Source organism: Zalophus californianus, chromosome 2 (genome assembly GCF_009762305.2).
Source record: "Zalophus californianus isolate mZalCal1 chromosome 2, mZalCal1.pri.v2, whole genome shotgun sequence".
NCBI lineage: Eukaryota > Metazoa > Chordata > Mammalia > Carnivora > Otariidae > Zalophus > Zalophus californianus.
The window spans coordinates 123,449,097-123,471,171 of NC_045596.1; the positions used below are offsets into that span (position 1 = coordinate 123,449,097).

The 22,075-nt window shown below is 40.4% G+C and overlaps 1 protein-coding gene across 2 annotated transcripts in view; it reads left to right on the forward strand.

Moving 5' to 3' along the window:
- Positions 1–22,075, forward strand: part of ARHGAP10 (Rho GTPase activating protein 10) — a 341,466-nt gene that overhangs the window by 83,970 nt on the left and 235,421 nt on the right. For both annotated transcript variants that reach the window (XM_027599802.2, XM_027599803.2), the window contains exon 4: positions 19,019–19,090. In XM_027599802.2, the coding sequence (XP_027455603.1) occupies positions 19,019–19,090 (72 nt within the window). The remainder of the gene's footprint in view (positions 1–19,018; positions 19,091–22,075) is intronic.

Consider the following 22,075-nt stretch of genomic DNA (forward strand, 5'->3'; position numbering starts at 1 on the left):
GGGACATATGGCCTTTAAAAGCCCCAATATAATTTGCACTGTGCCCTATTTCCTGAGCTAATTTGTATATATTGTAAATATTGGAGAGGGCAGGTGAAGGTACTGTGGTCACGTTAGGTTTTTGTGGCACAAACTGTGACATATTCAACGATTCTTTGTGTGATCCCGAATCACTGATTTTTCAGCAGTTTAGGAAAGTCTAAATGTGATAGTGGATAAAAATAGTGCTGTGACATTACCTGTCTACAACACAAAGTGGGTGTGGGTATGTTCTTAGTTTATGTGCATAGGATCAACTTTTTTGTTCTCAGCCCTCCATGATATTTGCTTGTACTTCTGGGATCCTGAGCATTCGGCAGATATACATTTGATCTGCCTGTATGTTCCAGTTACTGTTTAGAATCTGAGGACCTAGAGGCAAACCGAGCAAGGTCCCTCATGGAAGTTGCATTCTGGGAAGGGGAGTGATAAACATGTAATATAGGTCAGGCAGTAGTAAGTCCTACAAAATGAAATAAAGCAGGGTTAGTAGCCAGAGTCAGGGAGTGGGGCGAGGTGCTATTTTATCTAGGGTGCTGAGGGGAGGCCTTTACTGCCGAGAACTGTGTGAGGCATCCCGGCATTTAGGGGAAGAGGGTTCTACGCAGCCTGGTGCCTGGTTTTAGCTCCACTGAAATACAATGTGACTACTTCCTGTCTTGATGTTCTATTTTCATCTCATGTTCCTTGAGATGAATTGACCAGGTCAAAAAATGAATGTGGTCTTAGCTCCAGGCTGTCTGACACAGATAGCATGGTCCTCACAGCTTTTATTAGCTGGCATCTTGACTTAATCTTTAGCTGTGATAGGGGTGGATAGGGTCTTTTAGATAGGGTGAGGATGGTGGGGCTGGGTTTCCAGTACAGGGTAGAAGTAGGAATAGGATGTCTGCAGAAGGTCATGAACCTCAGGGAGGGATGGGGCAGTATGTTACCATCCATTTGGGGGAACAGCAACTCTTGCTGCATAGCCGGAAACTGTTCAATGCCGGAAAGCAGATTGGGGTTGCGGGGGGGGGAGGGAGCAGCTGTGACCAACCATAGAATCAAAAGGACACCTAATACTTTTTTTTTCCCTCAGGCTTTTTAGTTTGGAAAATTTTGAGCATGTATGAAAAGCAGAGAGAAAAATGTAATTAAACTACGTGTACTCAATGTTCAGCTTCAGTTGGTTGCCACACAACCAATCTTGTTTCTCCTGTACGTCTCACTCCCTGCCCCAGTCAGTTTGACGGAAAGCCCATTATCGTATCGTTTCATCCATAAATACCCTACTACAGAGCTCTAAAAGGTAACTCTCTTTTTGATCCATGGTATCCTCGACACACTTAAAGACAAGCAGTTAATTTCTTAATATTACAGAGAATTAAGCTGTATTCAGATTTTTCTGATATTCATTTACATCCTCCCATAACAGTTGGTTTGTTTGAATCTGCATCCAAACACGTTGCATTTGATCGACCTTCCTTCCTTCCTTTTTTTTAAAGATTTTATTTATTTGAGAGAGAGAGAATCAGTATGGGAGGGGGGAAGAGCAGAGGGAGAGGAAGAAGGAGACTCCCCACTGAGCACGAAGCCTGGCGCAGGGCTCGATCCTAGGAGCCTGGGATCATGACTGGAGCCAATGGCAGACGTTTAACCAACTGAGCCACCCAGGTGCCCCTTGATTGATAAGTTTCTAAGTCTTTTTTAATCTGTAGGTTTTTCTTCCTCCTTTTTCCCCTTGATAAGAATTCCTGATACTTTTCTGTTCACTTTAAAAGACCTTTAAAATAGTACTACTTCCTCAGTTATGAGTTATAACAACAAAATAATAAAAGCAAAAAAGTTTGGTATTTAACCCATATTGATGTTCTTTTGGTGTTTCTGTCTAATCTTGATCATCAGGGGTCACCTTTTTTAACCATAAAAACCACATAGAATAATGGCTACCTTTGTTTTAAATAGCTTTGAACACTTAATAAAGAGAACTTTGATGCTTTGTTAGACACTAGCCTTAAACTTTTGAATAAGAAAAGATAACTCTGTCAGGAAGTGCTCAGTGTGGCCCTGGAGAATAGCTGGTAAAAAGTGAATTAAAATCTCTTCTACTAAGGGGCACCTGGGTGGTTCAATCAGTTAAACGTCCAACGACTCTTGGTTTCTGCTCAGATCGTGATCCCAGGGTCATGAGATTGAGCCCTGCATCAGGCTCGGCACTCAGAGCAGAGTCTGTTTAAGACTCTCTCTCCCTCTGCCCCTCCCTTCCTCCCATGCTTGCTCTCTCTCTTAAATAAATCTTTAAAAATTTAAAAAAATTTTTAAATTTTTATTATTTTTTTTATTCTCTTAAATCTTAAAAGAATCTATTCTACTAAGTGTGATAATACAGGAATAGTTGGGGTTGCGTGAAGTGGGGAGCAGCTAAGTCTGTGCTTGTCAGGAAGGACTTTGTGGAAGAAGTTGTATTTGAGATGGAGTTTGTGGAGCAGAGACACCAGAGGAGGGCCTTTGTATGACAAAGAGATGGGGAAAGTCTTTAAGTAGCTAAAGTGGGAGCCAGTGCATTGCGGGAACTTTTAAGAACTCTTGTTTTACTTAAAATTATTACACGTTGGGGTGCCTGGGTGGCTCAGTCAGTTAGGTGTCTGACCCTTGATCTCAGCTCGGGTCTTGATCTTGGGGTCATGAGTTCAAGCCCCACGCTGGGTTCCATGCTGGGTGTGGAGGCTACTTAAAAAAAATAAAAAGAATACTTGGTTATCAGTATTATCATTAAAGTACCTCATTGTCATCTTTATGTGACATAGTGAAAAACCTACATTAAACACATATTAAAAAAGTTATTACACATCAGCAGTACAGAGCCACATATTAAAAAAGGAATGCAAAATGACAGCTGTAAAATAGTGGTAGAATAGTCTAAAATTGGCTCTAAGAATTTAACAAAATCTTACTGGTCACTTAATCTTTAAAAGCAATCAGGGGTGCCTGGGTGGCTCAGTCGGTTAGGCGTCTGACCCTTGATCTCAGCCGGGGTCTTGATCTTGGGGGTCATGAGTTCAAGACCCACGCTGGGTTCCATGCTGGGCCTGGAGCCTACTTAAAAAAAACAAACAAACAACAAAAACAATTAGTGTTTTCTGAAGTCCTTAATTAAATGATGTTGTACCATGATAATTAGATATTCATAATTAAGACTGAGTCATTAAAATGTGAAAAAATATTTTAAATCTAATCTGTTTTTAGAAGGGAAGGACCAATGTCAAAAAACTTTTAAAAAGCTTTCCATTTCTTAAATAAATGTTAAAATAGGATGCTTGGCTTTAGGAATAAGGTCATCGGATTGGAAGCTCAACAATAAGGAACAAGTTCTTCTTTATTGGTTTTGAGCCACTAAGGGTGTGTGTGTATGTGTGTGTGTGTGTGGACACACACACATGACTGAGCTGTATCCCTCAATAGGCTTAGATATAAATAGTTCAACAAATACCATGTGTGTCTACTACATGCCAAACACTGTGCCAAGGGCTTTAAAGACAAAGGCGTAGTTCCTACCTTCACGAAGTTAGCTGTCCGTTGGGAAAGACTGCCCAATTCATGCTTGGGGTAACAGAGTTATTGGGGGAATTCGGGGAAGGCATGTTGTAGACATCGTTTCAGACCTGAGTTGACAGATGATTCGGAGTTATCCAAGTAAGGAAAGACAGAAGTGAAGCACTAGTTTCTTCTCTGTGGGAAAACTGATAGAATTTGGGAAAGAGGGAGGGATCTGTTTGCATAGTTCCCACCAGTGTTTGGCTCTGTGGCTATTAAAGCCAATTTTGTTGGGGAGGGAACTGGAAAGAAGGCCAGTCTGGAAGTCAGAGTGTTTCCCCCCAGCCCCTGCATGTAAGTCTGGAATGGATTTCTGTGAATGGATGTGTCATGCCCTTTAAAAAGCCAATATTGACTTTTTCAGGGTAGTGTTTTCAAGTGAGTAGTTTTTACTGATAATTTTGCTAGCCTTGACTGTGAAAGTGAGTAACTCAAGTTGGGGAGCTGGGTACTGTTTGTGGCCAGAATTGCTGAGCTCACTTCTGTGCATGTTCTCCAAGGAGAGTACTGCGTGATGTTTCACGGCCAGAATGCTCGAGATGTTCTCTCTGGTGTGGCAGGACATGGCGTACTTATCTGAGGTGGGCAGCTGTCCAAGAATTTAAGGACTTTTAAAATAGTGCTGCATCATTTATGATGCTCTTCTAAAAGCCCTCATATTGTATTTATTTCTCTGCATGTGTTCTTTGATCATAACTTTTTTGTTTCCATCCTTTTCCCGAACACAACTGCTCAGTTTCTGAGGCTTATGGAAAATTAGGACAGTTGTGTAAGGCCCAGGGGTTGAGGAAATCTTCAGGGAAGAGGGGGTGCCTGGAGACAGAAGGTAGAGCTTGCCAGATGGTGCACAAAAGGCACTTGCCTCTCGTCCCGAGCGGGCTGGGGGCCTGCTGGGCTGCCAAGAAGAGTGAAGTGCCAACAGTGTCTTATGCACCAGCTGCATCCCGTTGCCTCCTTGAGCAAGATGACCCTGTTTGCCATTAGGAATTTTTGTGTTACTGAATTTGTCTTTAGCATTACTTATGAGTTCTTGAAAGGTGATAAGTATCTAAGGTATTACCTGCCATTGGGAAGATTGTGCCTTTAGTTTTGTATTTTTTTATGGTATATCAAATCTATTTTAATCAGTTCTTTTACATACTCTTTAGGCTGTTGAGACCTCCTCCTCCTCCTTTTTTTTCTCCTCTTCCATATTTTTCTCCACCACAGATTTCACTCTTGTGAAAACACCAGGTTAGGGAACACTTTCTGGGTGATTTGCTCTGAGCTTATGCCCCAGTAAAGAAGACTCTGGGCTTTTCAGTACCAAAGGTTTTCGTTAATCATTTAGGTGGTTCCAGTCAAGACACAATGGCGTGTTTCCTCAACACTTGCCTATTTGCTTCACTCCTTTCTCGTTGTTCTATCATTGTTTCACGTATCTTACAGAATGATGTGATTAAGTGACTTCTGTATCTTTTGGGGTTTTTGATACAGAATTTTGCTCCAAGCTTCCTATTTTTTTTCTTTCAAAAATATGTCACGATATTGTTAAAATGACATATGTTGGTTTAAATGAAATAAATATCTTTTACCTTTTGGGAGAAATTTTCATGCTGTTCTTTCTTTAGTACACTCTAGGGCAGTGGTTCACAAGGCTTGGTCTCTGGTCCAGCAGCATCAGCATCACCTGGGAACAAGCTAGAAATGCTAACTCTTGGGCCTCACCCTAAGCCTACTGAATTGGGAACTCTGGGGTGCGGCCCCTCAGTGTGTGTTTTAATAAGCCCTCCAGGTTATTGTGAAGCATGCTTACATTGGAAACACTGGCCTAGGGTGCCGGTGAAGTCTCTGCTGGCATTCCTAACCTTGGAGCTAGAGCTGTCTGAAAGGTGGAAATACTGTAAATTGCTTTTTGATGACTTTCTGTTTACCAGGAGGTTAAAATAGACTTTAAAAACCTAAGCTTTCATGTGTCACTTCCAAAGGATTTTGAACTATATCTAGTTTGTTTATTTTCATAGAACAGGTTTCTGCTGTTAGGAACTTTAGTGTTACTTAATTTATGTGTAGCATTACTTATGGGTTCTTGTAATGTGATAAATACCTAAGGCATCATATGCCATTGGAAAGATTGTGCCTTTAATTTCATCTTATTATAAATATTGTATTTTATATGGTATATCAAACCCATTTTAATCCGTTATTTTATAGTTAAGGTGACATTTTTGTGTGTGTGAAGTTCTGTTGGAAAGCGTATGCAGATGGGGAAAAATCCATCTTGAACTTATTTGTGAAAACATTTCTCAGATTAGCTGAAAAGTTGTCAAATGACCTAACTTTATGAAGAATTTTTCTCCTTGGAACTGACCCTTACAATTTGACATTTTTTTTTTTTCATATAAGTCCCTTTTTCCTCTTGTAAACTCACTATAATTTAGTCAGATGCAGATGTCATTGTGAAACCTGTTTCCTAGGAAGATAGCTTTTGCAAGTTGGATTTCTACCTACCTAGAATCCTATAGAGGTTACAGTCCGGACTGACTCAAGTCAGAATCCTAAAGTGAGTGAGGGTGTGTTAGGTAAGAGGATTGGGCTCCTTGGTGGACCCCCTTCCGTGGAAGGCCTTGCTCATGACTCAGTGTCCTCTCTTTGATGACTCATAGTCATCTGTGGTCTTGAAGCCTTGTCATCATCAGATTCTACTTCCCTATTGAAACTTATATTTCCTATATTTCATGTCCTTGGGCTTGTTCTCTGCTTCTGAGGAATCAGCTCTTCTGATAAACCAGTTACTACTGACATGAAAGAGCAAAGAGGATACACATGGACTCCCCCTCAACCCCCCCCCCACACACCAACAGACACCAGAATGTGACCAGCTCACTCGTTTCATTGTCTAATGTAGAGGAGTGGTTCCATTAGTGGGAATTAAGTTCAGCTGAATCTACAGTTTCATGAGAAAAATATTTTTGTCAGATCCAGTTATGAAGTACTCAATGGTATGGCCTTGGCTCCTAAAACAAAGAACTGAGAGAGAACTTAGGGAAACTTTTAACACTTTTACTTACCAAAAGAAGAAAAGGGAAACTGGAACTCAGTGAAGTAGAGTGATTTGATCCACATCACTTCACAGAATAAGTTGGTGACAGTGATGAAAAGAGAATCTCCTATCTCCTGGGAGCCTAAAGACATTATTCTTTGCCTTTAGCCCCTTGTAAGATTTACCAACCTTTCCTCCACCTTTGAACCTGGGTGAAATGGAAATGTATCCTTATAGTTGCCATCTACAAGGTGGCAGTCTTGAATAAATGTGAATTTTGTTATTTCTCCTGGCCTGTTTGGACATGTGTAGCCCCCCAACATTTCAGTCAACAAACCACTTGGCCACTTAAGGAAGAAATATGGTGGATATCTGAAAACCTGCCATTGAGGCCTTCTAGTTATGTCAAAGAAGTGCCAGCATTGGTAAATACCTAAAGAGTGGATGCCATCACCTTGGAAGAAGATCCTGGGTACCATAGTGGAGCACCCCTTAAAGAAATAATGCATCTCCAATATTCTTAATGGCGCAGAGGAGAAAAAATGTGTGGGCAAAACTTGATACTGGTGACTGAGATGAAAAGTGATTCAGAGGAGCTGGACTCTGAAGAAGTTTTAGAAATATCTTAAATATGTTTTGTTTTTTCTTTTATATATGCATGAAAGGGATACGTGATAAAAATCTGCCAAAGAGCTTTTTCAATAAATGTATAAGTTCTAAGTATTAAGTTTTAATCAAGATTTCATTTGCAGTATTTTTTCCATAATAGTATATGATAGGGTGAAGTATTATTATTATATTTTATTTTTTGAGAGAGAGAAAGTGCTTGTGAGTAGGGGGAGGTGCAGAGGGTAAAGGAGAGAGAGAATCTTAAGCGGACACCATGTCCAACACGGAGCCTGACATGGGGCTCGACTTCACAACCCTGAGATCATGACCTGAGCCAAAATCAAGAGTTGGATACTTAACTGACTGAGCCACCCAGGTGCCCCTGGAGTGTCTTATTATTAGTGGCATGTTAGCTTGAATGAAATACAGAACTTCAGTGATGGTGGTGATTACTAGAGGCCCAGGGGTATACCAGTGGCCATGATAGTGTAGTGGAAAGAATATGGACTTTGGGGACAGTGGCAGACAAGCATCTCTCAGATCTCCCACCACAGGGAGTGGAATGGACCATTGGGCCCAGCTGCTGTATGGTTCCATCACTGCATTAGAGTGAAGGCCATGCCTCCCACAGGCTGCCCCCAGCCAGTGACCGAGACAGCAGGCGTCCTAAAGCAGCTCATTCCTGAGGACTCTGCAGTCCTCTGACAGGCAGCCTTGGCTCAGGGAATCCCCGATGGCCTCACTGAACTTTCCCTAGAACTGCCCTGCCGTCTAACACGTGTCCACCCAACCTTCCAACCATCCTTCCCTGCCTGTCTCCTTCCCCTGGGGTCAGACCTGCATCACTGACGGCTCTTCTAGCCTCCTGGGCTCCCTCCCCATGTTCTCTCACAAATGTTTCCCCTAATACATTTCTGGCATTTCTAATCTTGTGGTGTCTACTTCTTAGAGGATCCGGTGTAACACAGAAACAGACTGTTTTGAATGAAGATAATGTATACAAGGAGCCTCAGCTTTCATGAATAGGCATTCATGTTACTGTTGTCACCATTAGCAGGGAATGTTGAATTTTTGTAGAAACTCTATTCTTTTTTTTTTAAATATATTTATTTACTTATTTATTTTAAAGATTTTATTTATTTATTTGACAGAGACACAGCGAGAGAGGGAACACAAGCAGGGGGAGTGGGAGAGGGAGAAGCAGACTTCCCGCTGAGCAGGGAGCCTGATACAGGGCTCGATCCCAGGACCCTGGGATCATGACCTGAGCCGAAGGCGGACGCTTAACCGACTGAGCCACCCAGGCGCCCCTAGAAACTCTACTCTTTATGGTATCTAAATTTGTAGGAGAATCCTACCTCATTCATAAAATAAGTATTTTTGAATGCCTGTTAGGAGCTGGACGGTGTTCTAGCACCTGAGGATGCAGTGAGGAGTTGGGTCCTTATCGGGATGAAGTGCTCAGCTGCTGGCTGCAGAGTGGAGAATGAGGACCTTTTTGCCTCGCACCCTCCTTTTCTCTCTCGGCCACTCAGATAGCCCAGGCACAGAAGGGCTGGAGATTAGTCTCTTTGCCATTGACCAAAGGTATAGGTGTTCTTTTCTGAACAGGTCTCCCCACCACTCCCTTCTCTCTGTCTCTCTCATAGTTTCTTCATACAACCATTTATGGCCTGATTTATCAGGTTCCACTAGTAACTATGCCTCCGACTTACACCCTTCACTTCAGAAATGTAAATATTTTCTTATTTAAAGCTAAAAAATAAAATTTCGAATTCTCTCATGATACTTTTGCAGCTTTCTGTCAAGCTCCTCTTTCCCTCACTTTTGTGGGGTTTTATTCCTTCTCTTATTGTTCTGCCTGGGTATTTATTAAAAAAAAAAAAAAGAAGCTAGATCCTTATTTTCCCTCATGCACAGAGGAAAAGAATATCAAAGTTAAATCTCTTATTAATGTCCTTATTAGGTTAACTTATTCCTAATACACCTAATCTTTGTTTGAAGATTCTAGGTTTTTCCCAAGAATAATAAAAAACAATCTTTTTTGGTAGAGTCTATCTGATTTAAACAATTGGAGTAAAATTGCTACCTTTAACAAATGGCCTTCAAAATTGATGCAAGGCTTCCTTTTTCTCCCCCTTCAAATAAAGGCTAAGATATTTGTTTGTAGAAAAGAGACATTAAGGGAAGCTTAAACTTTTGTGTTTCAGTGGCTTAACTTTTTTTTTTTTTTTTTGAGAGCCAGATTATGGCCAAATATTCAGGGAATTAAGCCAGAGTGAAGAAATTGTCAGAACTTCAGTTCAAATCCTCTGGTTTTGTTAGGCTCTGTTCAGAGTTTAGGATTGAAAGTTGACAAAAACTCTAGGAACCTTTTATTCTTGGACTTTCAGAAGAAAGCAAAGGTGTGGTGACTGATCTGGTGAAATTAGAATGTATATTTTACTAATTATAATTTTTAGCTTGTTAAATAGTACTGCTGTGGGGTAAAAGAATCAGACATTCAAGAAACTTTCACATTAATTGGCTCTTAATTTTCAGATATAAACTCTATAGAATTAATTTACAGCACCTCTGTACCTATGTCCCAGTTAGACCTCTGTATATGGGTTCGTTAAGATTCTCACTGGTTTTGAGTTGGTAAGTTTGAGCTATCACTGCTCTAAAATTTAATTTTGTTTTTACATTAATTTTTTCCACCAGAAGGATTAGCGTAGCTGTGAGCTGTGCTCACAAATAAAATAACATCCAGGGATTTATTTGGAAGTTAAAATTGCTTCTAGTGTGGCATTCCCTTCCTTTTTTTTTTTTTTTCCCTTAATTGTGTAAAGTAGGTAGAGAGAGCAAGCATTATTCCTTTTCTTAAAGTTGGGAATACTCAGGTAAAAAAAGAGAATTGTGTTTTCTCTGGTGTAAAACCAGAACTGGTTAGGACCGAGCCCAAATGAGAGAACTTACTTGTCACTGTGGCAGGGCTCTGTTAGCACGACCAATTAGATGTTTTCATTTCTTCTCAGCATCACAGTCTTTTGACTTCTTTCCCTCATTATTTTAGGTATTAGAAAAATAGCTTTATTGTGCATTTTAATTTTCCTATTAGGACCCAAGTCTAGGTTGATGGGGGAAGGCACAGTCCAGGGAGATCCTGGCTAGATAGAGAAAAAGATTGCAAAGGATGAGTGTGACTGGGGAGTAATCTAATTCATGAAAAACGATCTGGTTTAATCAGGAGAAAAAACTTTAGGAATTGAGATGGACAGTACTGAAAGCATTTTGACAAGACTGTTGAAAGTTCTGCAGTTAAAAAAAATGTGAATCCTATGTTAGTCTAGATTCTCAGTTGCAAGGCCTAAGTATTCTGAACAGAAAGGGAATTTATTTAAAGAATACTTGGTAGGGCACCTGGGTGGCTCAGTCAGTTAAGCGTCTGCCTTCGGCTCAGGTCATGATCCCAGGGTCCTGGGATTGAGTCCCACAACGGGCTCCCTGCTCAGCGGGAATCCTGCTTCTCCCTCTGCCTGCTACTCCCCCTGCTTGTGCACTCGCACACTCTGTCTCTCTCTCTCTCACTCTCTATCTGACAAATAAATACTATCTTAAAAAAAAGAATACTTGGTAGTTTGCAGGATCTTTATCTGGTTCTGGGAACTAGAATGATGCCCAGAGTTGCACTTGCAGAGCTGGGCTTGGAGAAGACCGTCACCACCATTGCTTCAGGGTGTACATAACAGGGCATGTCCCAGGAGCACCTCTGCCCCTGCTGGTGGTTGTGGAACTGCTCCTTCTGTAAACCCACCACCACGACCTCACTACAAGGGGGCTGGGAAAACAAGTGTTTGTCATTCCCAGCTTTTATAGTGGAAGGTGGGCTGTGCCTCCTTTGGTAGGAGAATTCTCAAACATAGGAAAGGTGTTTTAAGTGTTATGTATCGCAAAGGGCAGATATGCACTACCTATAATGTTATGCCTGATTATATGGCAACACCATTTTCCTATGAGAAGATTAAACAAAAAATGTTTTGGGATGGCTTGAATGGACACACATGCCTTAAGCATGTGATTATATAGTAGACATATATATGCATACCTATAAGTGTGTCCATTAAAAAAATATGTGGCTGTATTTTAAAATCAAATTTTTAAAGATTTTATTTATTTGTCAGAGAGAGAGAGAGTGAGAGAGCATGCATGCTCATGAGCGGGGAGGGGAGACGCAGGAGCGGTGAGCCCGATGTGGGGCTCTATCCCAGAACCCTGAGGTCATGACCTGAGCCGAAGGTAGACGCTTAACCGACTGAGCCACCCAAGCATCCCTAAAATCAAATTATTGATGTATACTTTAGATTTTTTCCCCACTTATTTAATAAAAAAGTTATTCCAAGTCTCGACCGCTTTTATGTTAGGATGTTTATCACTGACATGCTCTGAATTTTTCAGTACAGCTATCCAGAGTATTTCATGGCCCCGTTTGTTGGAGTTGAGATATGGCACCTTTAAAAAAATCTCTTTCTGATGGTTTCATTGGGTATTTTATCTTAAGCTACAGATTTGCAGCAGATTTGGACAGTCTCTTTTACAGGTTTTGTAATACAGATGTGTTTTTATGACTTAATCACCCACCTTGTTTCTTTTAAAGTGATCTTTACAAAAGCACCAAACACTTATAAATTGAGGTTTTCTCCAGAATAACTACATCTCTTAAATTTCTTAGCTTCCTGTTTTTGTAACCCAGACTTCTTTGTAATCTGCAGCATCTGAAACTAGGTGTGATTGGGGCCCTTTCAGACTAAGATTCTCAAACAGTTCTTTGTTGATCAAAATAATGGAAAGTCTCCTTAAGGAGACTGTGAGAATTCTTATATAGGGTTAAGTTTTTTTTTTTTTTTTCCTGAGAGACAATTTTGGGAAAAATACTTCTTATGTTCATATATATATATATATACATACACACACACACACACACACACACACACACACACACACACAATAGTTCCTTGGCACCCTTTCTTGAGGTTCTGTTTCAAGAAAAAAGTAAGAAACATGTCTTTGATGCATGGTTTCTTTGCCGTTATTCTCGATATTGGAGTTGGAAAGTAGAGTTTTCCTTTAGTCTAATGAAATGGGAAGTATCTGGAAGGTCATGGGAGAAAATAGTGGAAATTCTCCTTTGCTCTCAGATTATACATTCCTCTGGGGTCAAGAACACTTGGAATCCAGGCTTAAAATAACAAGGGCCATGGGGAACAGACATAATTCCTTCTGTTCCATTAGACTCCGTCTATCCTTGTTAGTACTGAGTGATTAGAAAGGCATGGTTTAGTACTCACATGGACTTATTCACTGTTTTATCTAGACTGAGACTTGAAAACATTGTTACTAAAGATCTCTTAGGATGTAGTTTTGCCTTTTTACTGAATATGGGTTTCTAGCCCCAAGCCCCATTTTCTTTAGATTTAGAATCAGAACTTAGCCTTCGATCTCAAATGGGGAAACTTAAAGCAACAGCAGAGGTTCCTCTCCAAAGCAGAGTCTGATTCTCTGCTGGTCAGCTGTCCGTTGTCAACAGATTTCTCAGCTACTGCTTGAATGGTAGAGACAGGCAGAGATACCACCCTCTCTTCTCTTTTCTTTTTAGACATTTAAGTTCTTACCTCCAGATACCTAATAAAAGGGATTTCAGACTTGACTAGTTGGAGAACTTTTAATCCCCCACACTGTTATAAAATAATTTTGTTCTTTTACTTTGAATTGTGAAGTTTTAATGGATTCTGTGATTGGCCAATCACATGAAATGTAGCTTGTATTTCTGCTTCTCCCAACTCACTTAGAATCCTGGAGCTGGGTAAGACCCCACAGGTCTCCTAGGCCAGCTCTTTCTCAATTCAGGCCTCTGTGGTAGAGTATCCCTGGATATCAGTTGTCTAGATTGTATTTGTTGGTGTGAAAAGAGCTAGAGGTCATGGTTTGCCTGCTCCATGAAGGTCTTACTGACCTCCTCTTGATAGCGAACTGAGAATCTGCTCTACAGCTTCCCCCATTAGACCTGGTTTTGTCTTCTCTAAGCAAATCAGAATGATTTCTTTCTTCTTTCTTACAGCATCTATTTAAATATTTATGGATAGCTTTCATGTTCCCTCTGAATAGTCTCTTCCTCCCCAATTCCATTGAATACCTCTGGTTTTCCTATTCCTTCTAAACTGTTTTAACATTCTGGGCACATTCCTGCTTCGCTCCAGTTAGAAATTGTCTCTCTTAAATCGCAGTACCCATCCTATTGAGATAGGTTCTGATCTTATGGGACACAGTTGAATGATTGCCTTGTTTGGTTTGAACATAGCCAATGTATGTGTTCATTCTTTTTTAGGACCTCTTATGACTCCTTTGACTCATGCTGAACTTTCAGTTAACTCATTTTTAGGGACTAAAGCCCTTATTAAAGTCTGCTATTAAATTCACATAAATTGTTGTTAAGATAGTTTTACACTTGAACAATTGCCTCTCATTGTTGAAACCCGCTGGATTGCTTATCCTGGCCAAACTCGACAGTATCGCCTTTGAATCCTTCTTTTCAACTGGACAGCTACTTGAACTGTGATTCTCTCATCCAGCATTCAGCCTTTCCACCCAAATTTTGGTACCCTGCAAATATGGTAAATGTATATTTAAAAAAATACATACAGTCCGTTAAGAGTAAGTAGAACCTCTTTGGCCATGATACTTGAGATGATTATCTCAGGCAGGGTTTAGCCAGCTGTGGCCTAAGCCCACCTGGCCTCCTGTATTTGTAAATACAATTTTGCTGGCATCTAGCTGTTCTGGTTCACTTACATACTGTTTGCAACTGCTTTTGTGCAAATGGCAGAGCTGAGTATTTGCAACCCAGTCTTTTATAGGAAAAAGTTGGCTGACTCCTGCCCTAAGGCGAAAGCAGCTGATAAATGAACATGTTTTATGTTCATGTAGATGCATTCTGTTTCTAAGCAAGACTATCCAAAACCCTTTCCAAGGCTCATTAGTCAAGGCTTTTTATGACTTCTTTTTGTGGCTTGTTCAAGTATTTTATGGGGAAAAATATGGTTATATAATCTTATTTGTGGATTCTAAAATCACAGTCTATATTTGCTTTTTCTTTTTCTCTTTAAATTACCAAATTTCTAATGTACTAGTATTTGAAAGCTTATGTCCGTGTTATTACTTCAGCTGTCTCTTTCAAATTGAGGTACTGTTATCACCAGAAATTTCCTTTAGGGTTTTAGGGGCAGTTCTTGATTTGGTATTCATTTTTCACTGGGGAAGAAGAATCACATTTTGGTGTTAGAACGTTTTAGTAACACTCATTACTAATAAATATGATATAATACTTCTGTGAAATTTATAAAAGGAACTGAGAGATTCCATGGAGTCTCCAGTCTATTTTGAGAAAAAGAAGAAAACAATCTTCATTGCTCAATCAGCATTGCCTTACTGAAGATTTAGTCGCCATTCTGTTACTTTGTTCTCGAACAGAATGCTTAAGGTTCAGTTCAGAAGTTACATAACCAGATTTTTTAAAGAAAAAAATGATAATTTTAAATAAAAAAATTTTAATAAAAAATTTTATGAAAAAATTGGATATAGTGGTATCAGAACTACTCCTTATTCTGGAAATTTCCTTTTTAATCTGCAAACAGTAAGACAGAAATCCCATATATTCTTGTCCTACACTAGTGTTAGACCTTGGGAGTCAGATATTGCATCAGATTAATTCTCCAAGTGAAGGACGTACTTAATGACCTAAAATTGCTCATGTGTAATCTTTGTGACCTGGTCCTTTTGTGAAGCACAATGTTTCCTCCACAGTAGAGAGTTTTAGGGCTCACATTTTAAAAGGCCTTTATATGTCCGTGTTATTAATGCCTATATCTAGCATTTACGGGGCATTTCCTACATCCTACTCTGTGATGGTGAATGGAGCCCGTTGGATCTCTTCAGCCTCCTCTGCTTATTTTCGGCTTCTTCAGCTGCGTTAGTGACACCAGGATTGCTTGCAGTTCTGTGTCCTGAGGTTGCCATTTTCCCCTCCTCTTTATTCTTATTCTTTGCCTGAAGAACTCCGATGCCCTATTTTGGGCTCAGGTCTGTTTTCTCCCCTTCAGAAGTCTTCTGTCACCCAGTCAGCGTCCTCCATACAGCTTGCCTGTGCAGTGTGATGCTGATAACGTTTACATCTCCTGGAAATGCTCTTCCCCAGGACGAACCTCACTGCTCACCTGCTCCCTGTGTCGCTAGAGAAAAATCTCACAACAGGGCAGATGGTGTCTTCAAAGATTCCTGTTTACTTACCTCAAAGGGCCTGTAGGCCTGCCTAGGAATGTTCATATTTCTCTAGGAAGTGCCCTACTCACTGTTTGTGAGGATTCTTTCCTTCATTCTCCTCTCTATTTAAACTTTTTCCCATGCTCAGACCCTCTTATAAGTGGCCTCGCCTTGTACTTCATGGAAAAAAGAAACGTCAGGTAGCAGGTCCCCCAGCCTCTCTTGGTGAAATCTGCACGCTCATTTGTACTGATAACTTGCATTCTCCTTACTTCCTGTTACAAGGGAGGGAAGGAGCCCTACTCCTGTGACAGGACAACACCCGTGTGTGGGCAGCATCTCATCTCCCACATTCGAGGATTTGAACCATCTTTTCTGGATTCTTCATGTGGGCATTTAGATGTTTTACTATCTTTGCAGTGTCTCCTAGAATCTCAAATTTAACGTAATCCCTTAGTGCTTGCTTCCAGTTGCTTTTCCTCAAAATTTTCCTATTTCAATAAAAGGTATTCTTATACAGTTGCTCATGGCAGAAATCTGGGAGTGACCCTGGAAACGCTTCCCTTTCCCACATTCCGTCTATCACCAGTTACTCTGATTCTACCTGCAAATATCTCTGAAAATGGTCTCCTCTCAATTTTTATTATCATGACCTTATTCCAACCCCCAGTTCTCTCTTCTAGAAGAGAGAATGTGCCATTCTAGAAGCCTCCTAGCACATCTTTCTCTTTCCAGTTTTCCTCACCTCTAATCTCTTTTTCTCAGAGAAGCCGGAGTAATCTTTAAAAGATCTAAATAATCATTGTGTTAGTACCCTGCTTAAAACCCTCCAGTGGCTTTCATCATGCCCCAAATAAAAGAACTCTTTCCCTGGGCCTACAGGGCCCTGCATGTTCTGGTCCCTTGCCTTCACTTCTCCCTTTCCATCCACTTCTTTGTTTTTTATGCCCCCAGCCACACTAGCCTTTTGCTAGTTACTGTAAGACACAGATTCCTCACCTTAAGCCTTTTGGCCTCTGCTGGCTTCAGGCTGGAAACCATTTCCCTTCCTCTCTTTACCCCTAATTCCTGCTCATCTTTCAGATCTGAGCTTAAAGGTCATTTCTTGGATGGAGCTCTCCTGCTTCGTTTTTTTCCTTATAAATCCTCTAATAAATTCCTCACCTTAGCCCTACTTTTCTCCATATGAAGGGATTACTAGAATTTACTTATGCATTTACACATTTACTTATGCATTCATGTGTGCAACCTGTGTCTCCCGTGCTAGACGGTAAGTTCCAGGAGGGCGGAGACTATACTAATTTTGCTCAGGGTCATGTCTCCAGCACCTGGGGCTGAATGCTCAGCAAATACTTGTTTCATGAAATACAAGTTTACTGAGATGGCTGCTTGGAATGGGGAAGTCCCCATCTGGTACTTTTAGGCTCATACTTAACATGATTTTGAATCTCTGCTTCTATCTTCTGTGCACTTGAGCAGCTCCTAGCCCCTGTGTTCCCAGCACGTCATGCTGGGCTGACTTCTTTGAGTGGGCCAGCCACCATGGAGGATCTATGTGTGTGTGTATATATATATGTTTATGTGTAGGTTTATGTAGGAACACGATGTGGAAGCTAGGCAGCAACACTGGTGCTCATAGAAATGTGCCTTAAATTATTTTGAGATGTTGTGTGTGAGTTGGATCACTCTAAAAATGTATGGCGGACCCTCTCCTATCTGCTGGAGGCATTCCATATTGTTCTGAGTGGTTGGGAATTCCTGGTATGTGCTTTGTCCTTGCTCTGTTCTTTAGTGCAAAGGATTTTCTGGTTTGCCATTGTTGTAGGTCACACGGTCAACAATGTAAAGAGGATAAAATTAAGGTATTTTGAAAAGGATCCCTTTCCCTTGACTACTTGTTGCTCTTAGTTCCCTGTTGCCCCAGCTCCTTGATACCTAAGTGACAAATTGTCAGGGTGGGAGTGAGTAGAACCTAGTTTCTAGCCCAAGGAAGAGAGTTCAACTTCTAGGCCTCTCAAGTAGGCATAGTCACTTTGAGGATTCCCTGTCTCACAGTATGAATGGTCTCTTTGGGAGAAATCCTTACCTAATGGAACATTGCAAAGAAGCCTTTGGTTAAATTCAGAATCCTTCCTTTTTTTTTTTTTAAGATTTTATTTATTTATTTGACAGAGACACAGCGAGAGAGGGAACACAAGCAGGGGGAATGGGAGAGGGAGAAGCAGGCTTCCCGCCGAGCAGGACCCTGGGATCATGACCTGAGCCGAAGGCAGATGCTTAACGGACTGAGCCACCCAGGCGTCCCAATTCAGAATCCTTTCTTTTCCTTTTTTTTTTTTTAGAAAAAATTTTTGAAGATTTTATTTATTTGAGAGAGAGAGAGAGAGAGCGCAAGAGAGCATGAGGGGATTGAGGGGCAGAGGGAAGAAAGAGAAGCAGATTTCCCACTGAGCCTGGAGCCCAGCTCAGGGCTGGATCTCAGGACTCAGAGATCATGACCCGAGCCGAGTCGAAGGCAGATGCTTAACTGACTGAGCCACCCAGGCGCCCCAGAATCCTTTCCTTTTCTAAGGAAATTCCTTTTCTATAATTTAAAGCTTGGATTTCTAGGGGCTTTTTTTTTTTTTTTTTTTGTAAAAAAAGGAATGACACACAGTTGTAAAGTATTTTGAGGTTTCCTTTTCTATCCTGAATATTTTTGATCTCCTGGAAATACAGGATGAGAAAACCACTACCCACCTGCATATTGTTAAATGCATTTTCCTTAGGTGATTATTCTCTTTTGTTTGTATTTTCAGCATTGTTTGTTGTATATTCTCTCTTAAAATGAAAAGCCCCAAACCAGTCAGTATAAGAATGAGTGCAGTTGTGGTTGGACTCCGGGTGTGGCTCCTATCATGTTGACTTTCCCCTTCTGTAACTGTTTGCCAGCACCCCCAATGTTTACTTTGTTGTGAGCTCCGGTGACTCTGCTTTGCTCATATACCTTACATCCTCATGAGGAATTTTCAATAAGACCGAGTGTGTTTAAACTTGTAGCCACAAAACTAGCCCTTTACATAATGTAGTCTGATAACTAATAAAGGAATGTAATTGACTTGTAAATTTCTGAGGAGGGGGAGGGAAAAAAATCTCAAACAGAAGTGTTCTGTTAATGAATGTGATAGACCCCTTTGTTGTTTAAAGACAGCCCTCTTGCTATTTCCCTGAAGAAAGAGCTGTGTTGGGGCTGTGTTGCACATTTCACTGGCACTTTGCCCCACCTCCTCTTCCCTGAAAATGTTTACGGAGATATAGCGTGTTAATAAATTTAGAAGTGATTTAATGGTTGCATTGGCAGGGTGAGATAAGGTAGTTAAAATATGTTGTTCATTTTATTTCTGGGTGGGGTGGAAGAGGGAAATGAAATACTGATTTTTTTTTTTCCTTTAGGGAAACCTAATACTGTGTTCTTTTGTTATCATTCTTGTTCTCTAGGCGTTAAGTGTAACTGAAACCCTGATTAAACCCTTGGAAAAATTCAGAAAAGAACAACTTGGAGCCGTAAAGGTTTGTGTCTAATTTGAGTGCACTTGTAAATGGAAGATGGAGGTGCCTCTGCTGTGTCTAGTGTACGCTTTATTCGCATTTGGCAGCTTTGAAGGAGATGCTGGAGTAAACCATCTGTTGTTTTATGTTTTCAATGTGCTTTTTCCCCTTTGGGCGATATGAAATTGTAAACAAAACAAAAACACCTGGGCAGGATCATAAAACCTCTAGTTGTCTTTGGCTACATCTTCCCATATCGAGTTTTGAAAGCATCCTTAACCAAACAGCACGTTCACTTGGAATAGAAGCATCTTACCTCTGTAGGGAATGCAGTTACTTCCTTGTAAGCCTCAGTTTTATGGAGGAGTGTAGCAGTATGTGAGGGTTTAAGATTAGAAACGCAGCTACACCATGATGCCATTGTGAAACTAGGAAGAGAATATTGGGTTATTGGGATGTAATTTCCTTCCATTGAACACAAGTTTATTGAGCTTCTGTTATGTGCCAGTATTGTTAGGTGTCGGGGATTCAAAGATGAGTGACCCACAGGCTGCACTCAAGGATCTGGGAGTTAGCCAGGATTCCTGGGAATAATATGGTGACTTGACCACAGGGAGCCTGGGATATATTTAGCAACTTCTAAAGTTTGTGAACCGAACTTTGAAATTATCCCAGGGAAATAATTTCCACCAACCTTTCCTGAATTTTATGTATTCACTTGAGGGACAAAAGTGTTGACTATTTTTGGCTTGGCCCAGAAGAGAATAACATCAATTTTAGGTAGAGAAGAGAGTTTTTATATTTGTATTTTTCTCCCCTACATGGCTTGGGGATGTGATACTTTTTTTCCTTTATCTTCCTAAACAAAATATTAAAATCCTTTTGTACAAATAAACATTGTGGCTTCAAGGGCTGTAGCTATAGAGTTGGGCCCAAAGAGTGCCAGTTTTTTAGTTGCTATTTATAGAATCAGTTCTCCTTTAAGTGACTTGTTAAAATATTAGACACTTCCTTTTGGCATAGTGTTTTACCGTTTTTAATGAAGGGCTGTGTTTTGAGAGGGGTTAGTGGGGGTACCCTCCAGGTCCTCTTCCTGGGATTGTTTGCTGAGCTGCACCAGGCTGACTGTGTCTTCTGGCTTTGCAGTAGGTCACCGGAGGTCTGCTTTCACACCTGTGACCTTGGGCAAGTAATTGCCTTTAGTTCCTTATCTGTAAAATGAGAGACCTGGGGATCTGACTGCTCTACTTTGTAGTTTATGATTCTGTTTTAAATCTCGAACATCTTGGTTCTTTCTTTTTTTATACTTAATTGGCAGGTATGGAATGTAAATAGTGTCCATTTATTATTTTTCTTATTTTAATTGGATGAAGGTGGTGGTGAACGAGGATATAGTATGGAAATGAAAAATGAATATGGCTTAATTAATATATTTTCTTTTTATTTGCCATACACCCTACTGGTTTTTTCATTTGTTTTTTGTTTGTTTGTTTTTTTTTTTTAAAGTAAGCTCCATGCCCAACGTGGGGCTTGAACTCACAAACCTCCCAGACCGTGCTCTACCAGCTTGAGCCATCCAGGCAGCCCCCTATTGGGTTTTTATAAATTTCTGACCTGAATTTTCTGTTGATGGATGACTTCTCCCTCTGAAACTTTCCCCATTTCTGATGTTATAGTTTTTCAGAGTATATCCTGTTAAGTACCTGACAGGATAGATTGCCATATTAAAAGAAGAAGTTATTTTAGTAGTTTTAGTCTATGCCTGGAGTTGTTTAGTGGCCAAATTCCAACCTGAAGTCTCTCTCTCTTTTTTTTAATTCCTTCATTGTTCTCCTGGCTTTAAGTTTACAAAGGATATATCCCATGTTTTTGTTCTGTACAGTATGTGTATTGGCTGTTGCATCATTGATACTATTCGAGGAGGCCAGTCCTTGTGGGTCATAGGGAGAAGCCCTTTTTTTACTGACAGTTTTATATGTTATAATAAAGAGTAGAGAAAGGTGATTTCCTAGGTGACATAGTGCTACATAAACACCTGTTTCATTAGATTGTTCAGTTTTTCAGAGAAAAGACTGTGCTTTCCTTATTTTCTACTAGCCTCCACTCTGCCATAATACATAATAGGTATCTAATTAAATAACCTATTCTGATAATTCTAGAAGAACCTGGGGAGGGTTTGTGATCTGGGTACTTGATTTTCTACATCTGTGCTTCCTAAATATTTAAACATGTTTTGACAAAAATATTTTTGTTTCACTGGTTAATTGGGATACTTAAAAATAACTTTATTCTCATAGATTAAAGGTCTTTTTTTAAAAACAGAATAAAGCTTTTTTTTTTCTTTTTTGTGGGGATTAAAACAAAAGCCTTTAAAAGTTGGCCATAGCAGAATGTTTAAAATATCCTTGTTAGGATGTTGATCTTCCCTTTCTCTTCTCCTTCCCCACCTGGCATATCCTGCTGTCTGCCTTTTCAACTAGAGCCCTTTCTGTTCTTTCAGTCTTGGTTTCTCCAGTTTCCAGAATCCTAGTGACGCATTCAAATTGTGGTTTTCATGTGATCTAAACTGCTAAGTGGTTTTTGCAAGTTGGATTTTTTAAAAGCCCTGAGGTGGTATTTTCTACCGTTTGCCTCTGTTTGGATTTGTTCTCCTTCTGTCCTGTTTGGTTTGGGCTTATTCCTCTGTTCTTGGAGGTTCTGCTGATTTTCTTGCATGCTTGCCAGCTCCTCTGTTGGAAAAATTCCATTTCCCTCGCAGGACACCCGTCCTTCTGTGCTGTGTCACATGAGATGACTCGTCAGAGTTCCTTTCAAGGCCTAGATCAGTTTTTATTTCCTCTGCAGCTCTTTCCCCTTCCCTGGGGCTTCTCACTTCTCACTTGTATCTGCGCAACCCTTATCCGTAGCCACTGCCCATTAAATGTCGAATTAGCCCCAGAGGACTAGTACAGGTACTGAACAACGTAGGAGCCTAGTCGGTTGTGTGAAATCTCCAAGAAATACCCC